General features: G+C 34.3%; 1 protein-coding gene across 1 annotated transcript; it reads left to right on the forward strand.

Annotated features, from left to right (window-relative positions):
• The first annotated feature begins 1004 nt into the window (after window positions 1-1004).
• On the forward strand, window positions 1005-4928 carry LOC108460961 (F-box protein SKIP14-like). The gene is made up of 2 exons (XM_017760685.2): window positions 1005-2757; window positions 3621-4928. The coding sequence occupies exons 1-2, from the start codon at window positions 1819-1821 to the stop codon at window positions 4164-4166; spliced, it is 1485 nt and encodes a 494-aa protein (XP_017616174.1). The 5' UTR covers window positions 1005-1818; the 3' UTR covers window positions 4167-4928.
• Window positions 4929-5230: the final 302 nt, after the last annotated feature.

Below are 5230 nucleotides of genomic sequence, written 5' to 3' on the forward strand. Positions count from 1 at the left end.
CAAAACGCTGACTTACCAAAATATGCAATAAAAAAAGAATTAATTTACTAAAAACCCTTAAACTATAACTAAAATTTTAATTTAGTCTCAAACGTCAAAATGTTGAGTTAATCAAAATACAACTAAATGCTCAATTTGAACTTAAAACTTCGAGGCATTGCTCACATTAGGATCAAATCTTTCAAATCGATCAAATAAGGAGTAAACCATTTTGCATTTCGCACCTACTTGCATATGATATCAAATATCATATTGATTAAGTATTTTTCATTAGCTTAGTCATTAACTCGGGTGTTAAATATCAGCTCAAATTTGACATTAAATATATTTAGAATATACATATAATACCCTTTGACCATTTAATTAACAAGCAACTTGATTAATATAACAACAATATTTTTTAGGGATCAATATAGAATTTGAGATAAAGTTAAGGGACTTTTGTTAAAGACTCGAAAGTTAAATTAAAAATTTGGGTAAATTATACTAAAGTTTACTAAATTATTAGTAAGTTTATGTTTGATCACTCAACTTAAAAAAATATAAAATGGTGTTGTACTATTCAAAAGTTTTCAGTTAAATCATTGGACTATTAAAACCACTCTTGTATGGATTTCTCTATTTACATCACCTGCACTAATCAAAAGCTCTCATTTTCTTCTCTTTGATAGTTAAGATTTTTTTTTCACAAAACAGTTTTGAACGTCATGAATCTACTCATCGATGAGTATTGATTTACCTTACTGATCATCGAATCATAGCTTGGTGCTCGCTAGCTGAACTTAAAAAACTTAAGAACCCAATGACTTAAAAAGACAAACTTTCGATTAGTTCAGTGATAATTTTATAACTTTTTGAAATCAAGTGACCAAAACGTCAACATGCTAATAGTTTAGAGACCTTGCGGTAGTTTACCCTAAATATTTTTTTAATCTTTTTTACTACTGGCACGTGTCTATTTACCAATTATAATTCACCGTTTACCGTATATTTTCTTTCCCCTAAAAAACATGCCCTTCTCTCTCTGTTATCGTTTGCTATTTTCTATTTTATTTTCTCGCGTTTTCTCGCTCTCGACAGAAAAAAAAATATAAAGAAAAAAAAAACAAATAAATCTTTTTTCATCGTTGATTGTTTGAATTGGTTCGAGTTTCCCCAGTTTCTCAACCGCCATCAATCCGAAGAAAAAAATCGATTTTTTTGCCAAATTCGCCAAATTTGGCAAAATCTCTGTCGATTGCGTTTCGCGGGAGTGAAATTAGGGAATCATTTTGTTGGTAATCTTTTAATCTTAATGTGGATTTGACTATTTCTCAAACCAGGTTTTCTACTTTGATCTATATTTTTTATTGAAAAAAATTGAAAAATAGTTTATTTGACCTGCTTGGTTCGTCGCAAACCCTAGTTTTTTTATTAGGTTTAGTTTTTTTGAGGGATTCAAAAAACAAAAAAATTTGTGATTTAGGAAATTTCATTGATTCTTTTTTGTGTATAGGTACAGAAATTAGATTATGCCACTATTTTTTTTTGTTTCCTCTTTTAGGAATTTTTAGTTGATATTTATGTTTTCTTAAGGAAAAACTCTGTGAAATTTTTGGTGCGTTGTTTTAGTTTACCATCCAAAATCGAGGGTTTTTATTTTTATTTTTGTTTCATTTAATTTTAGCTGTTCTCACAACTCCCCCCATGGGGCAAAAAGAGTGAGAAAAATAGTAAGAAGAGAGATTTTTAGGGTTTGCATTGAAAAAAATTAGGGTTTTTTTGTTTAAATTAAGATCGAGGAAGGAAAGATCGGATAAAGTGGTTGTAAATAGAACAATGGCTTTGAATTTTTCCCATCGGCCGGTCTTTCCTGCTAATTTGACTGAAGATAATCTGCTTTCTCCTATGAGAATCGCGAATGGATACCTTGTTGAAGGTGTAGCCGAGAAGAATGGAGATGGGTGTATGAAACCTTGTCATTCGGATCATGCAATGGAAGATTGCTTTGATTATGGAAGGGATAAGGGTGGTGGTGATCGATGTGGTTCTCAGGAGTCTGTTTCTAATGATATTATTGATCTTTTGCCGTCGGATCCTTTTGGAATGGATATTACTAGTACTTTCACCGCAATTTCCGGTTGGCTTGAGGCCTTGGAATTCGATTATAGTCACTATGTGAGAGATGAGGTGGGGACTGGTGATGGGAGTTATCAGTTTGCTGGATTGAACTTAATTTGGAACAATGCAATGTGGTTCCAAACGTTCCCTGGAAGTATGGGGTTCGAGTGTAAAGGTAGTGCATCGGATCAGTTCGGTGGTGGGTGTTCGCAGGTGCAGGAAAAAGGGGATGTTTCTCATCGTGATGGTCTTGGATTGGACTGTAATGTAGTTGACACTTTGTGTTCTGGGAATGAAGATATGATTTCTGTTGACCTTGAAAAAGAAGAATTTCAGGATTGCAAGGTTCCTTCAGATGGACCCGAAGGAGCTCCTCATGAAGCACTGATTTTGGCCCTTGGTTATCTGTGTGTGCGGGATCTTCTTGTGGTTGAAAGCGTTTGCACATCTCTGAGGAAATTCGTTCTAAACGATCCTCTTCTATGGAGGAGTATTCACATTGATCAGCCGCTAAACGAGAAGCTTACTGACGATGTTCTTTTACGAATAACTAATAGGGCTCAGGGTAGCTTGCAATGCTTGAGCCTGGTTGATTGCAAAAGTATTAGTGATGAGGGTCTTATGCGCGTGGTTGAAAATAATCCAAAGCTAATCAAGGTTAGTTTGTTGCTTTGAGATCTTGATTCTCGTGTTGGTTTCTATACCTTGCATTGTATTGGTGTGCTAAGTTGTAGGTGTACTTGTTCATGCACTTTTGGTTGATAAGCTGTATGTGAGTTAACCGTATCATGTAGAAGAATTTATTGTATGGAATGTGATTGAAGATGTTTTCATGTTGTAGTATGCTTAATGTTGTTATATTTTGGCTGAGTGGTGTTGCTATCTACTCTTTTTGTTTTACTGTACCGACGCTGTTTGTTTTCAGGAGATTTCTTTTGAAAATAAATTATGAACTCAGTTAAAGTCAAATTCATAATAGCCTTTAGACTCATACACAATAAGGTAAAAGTGTGTACCCTCATGGTTTTTGACTATATTGAACAAATAACTAGTTTCTCTACTATGAATTAGTTTGAATGTGCTGTTCTCCCCGGAGCAACATATACATGGAGGTTTAATTCATTTACTGAACTGGTCCAATATTATTGTCAGCTTTGTTAGGTTTGAATGTTTTTAGCTTCTGCTTGGCTATCCTGCCTTGTTATCTAACATAAATTAAAATTAGATCTTTGCATCTTAATGTAATGATAGGCATAGGAAATTTGTTTCGAGGGCTGTTTTTCATTGCATGGAAAATCTATGTTTGGAAAGAAAAAACACATCAGTGGTGATGTGAAGCAGTAGCCTTTGAAGCATTTTCTCAAAATTAATTGGGAAACATAAAAGCTGTCTCTTGTTTCTTTGGGAGTCTGGCTTTTAATTTTATTCGCTGTGATGGTTTTGTTTAGTTCAATATATCTTTCTACTATTTGAATCAATATATATATAACTGTAATATACTAAATATTTCCTCCTTGTAGCTGAGTGTACCTGGATGTACAAGACTAAGCATCGAGGGTGTTTTGAATAGTCTAAAGGCTTTGAAGTCTATGGGCACACAAGGGGTGAAGCATTTGAGGATCGGTGGGCTTTTTGGTGTGACACTGAAACATTTTGAAGAGTTGAAGTTCCTGTTGGGCATAGACAACCAGATTCAGCAGATTGTCCAGAAGCCACATTTTTATAACCGAAGAAATTTGTATATCTCTAGCGAAGATGATCGTGCCATTGATATTGAAATGTGCCCAAGATGCCAGAACATGATGCTTCTCTACGATTGTCCTGCAGAGGGCTGCCGGCAAAAAGTGCATACTGCTCAATTATGCAGGGCATGCAGTCTTTGCATATTACGGTGTCTTCAGTGTGGTCGGTGCATTAATGACAGCGAGTACGAAGAAACGTTTAGTCTGGAGTATCTTTGCTCAGATTGTTGTAAGCAAGAAATAGCAAAATCCCACGACAGGCCAGATAGGATGATTGGCTCGTCCAGTTTACCTGAAACTGGCAGCTTTCATCTTCATGGCTAGACTGAAATATTTCACATTTTCTGTTCTCTACTCCCAGTTAAGGTGTCGTGTTATCTCTCTTATATTTTAATCTGCTAATAGTGTCAACCATCTTGGGTCCTCGGAGCCAAAGGTTCAGTCACATTCCCACAGAAGAGCTGAAAAGACAATAAAATCTTTTGCTGCACGCATTGTCCAAGAGAAATAATCTTGTTTGGGTGGTTTTCGATTGACACGTCAATGCTGCCAAGAATAAGGTGGAAATCATGAATTTGCCGACATGAAAATAGATTCCCCAAGGAAGCACTCATCTATTCATATCGTTAAACGAGAATATTTCTGGCCACCATCACTTTTGCAAGGCAAGTCGCTTTTTAATTATTATCTTAATGTGATTTTCTTTAGTCTCTGTTTATTGAAATCTTTATTCACTGAACTCGGGAAATACAATATCTGTTCTATTAATTCCTTAGTAGTTGGATTTTATATTTAATCTGCCCTGTGATAGAATTTGTCCGTGATGCTAGCTGTCGACATGATTAGGATACGATGTTTTAACATTTTATAAGTCCAGACTTTAGAGGAAGCTTGAAGCCTTTTGCAGATAATAGTAGAGTTTCCTGTCTTCATGTATAGTATTATTGAAAGGTGTTAAGGATGTTAGAAACCAGAGTTGGAAGTACCAAGGAATAGGGACTGTATCATATTAGTGGCCAAATTGAATATCATTGCTGTTTAAACTTTAGACTTAAATTGCAATTAAAAAATATTTTTTATATTTAACTCTGTTATAATTTGAGTTTATTTGATAATCCATTTGTTAATAGAGTGATTAATAATTTGGTGCTGCTAAGGTACCAGCTTTACTGGTCTAAATTGGTTGATCATAGGGGTTAAATGGAGAGATTAATATTTTGGTAACGGCTCTACCATTAATTACATATAGTTTTGATTTATATCGATTTGTACTGATATGATATTTTATTTATTTTTATAATTGCATTAAAAATAAAAATAATCATTTAATTAAGTTATTGATCTTATTATAAAAATCCAAAATTACCAATATCAATCTTAAGTGATTC

The sequence above is a fragment of the Gossypium arboreum genome, chromosome 4 (assembly GCF_025698485.1).
Source record: "Gossypium arboreum isolate Shixiya-1 chromosome 4, ASM2569848v2, whole genome shotgun sequence".
Classification (NCBI taxonomy): Eukaryota; Viridiplantae; Streptophyta; class Magnoliopsida; order Malvales; family Malvaceae; genus Gossypium; species Gossypium arboreum.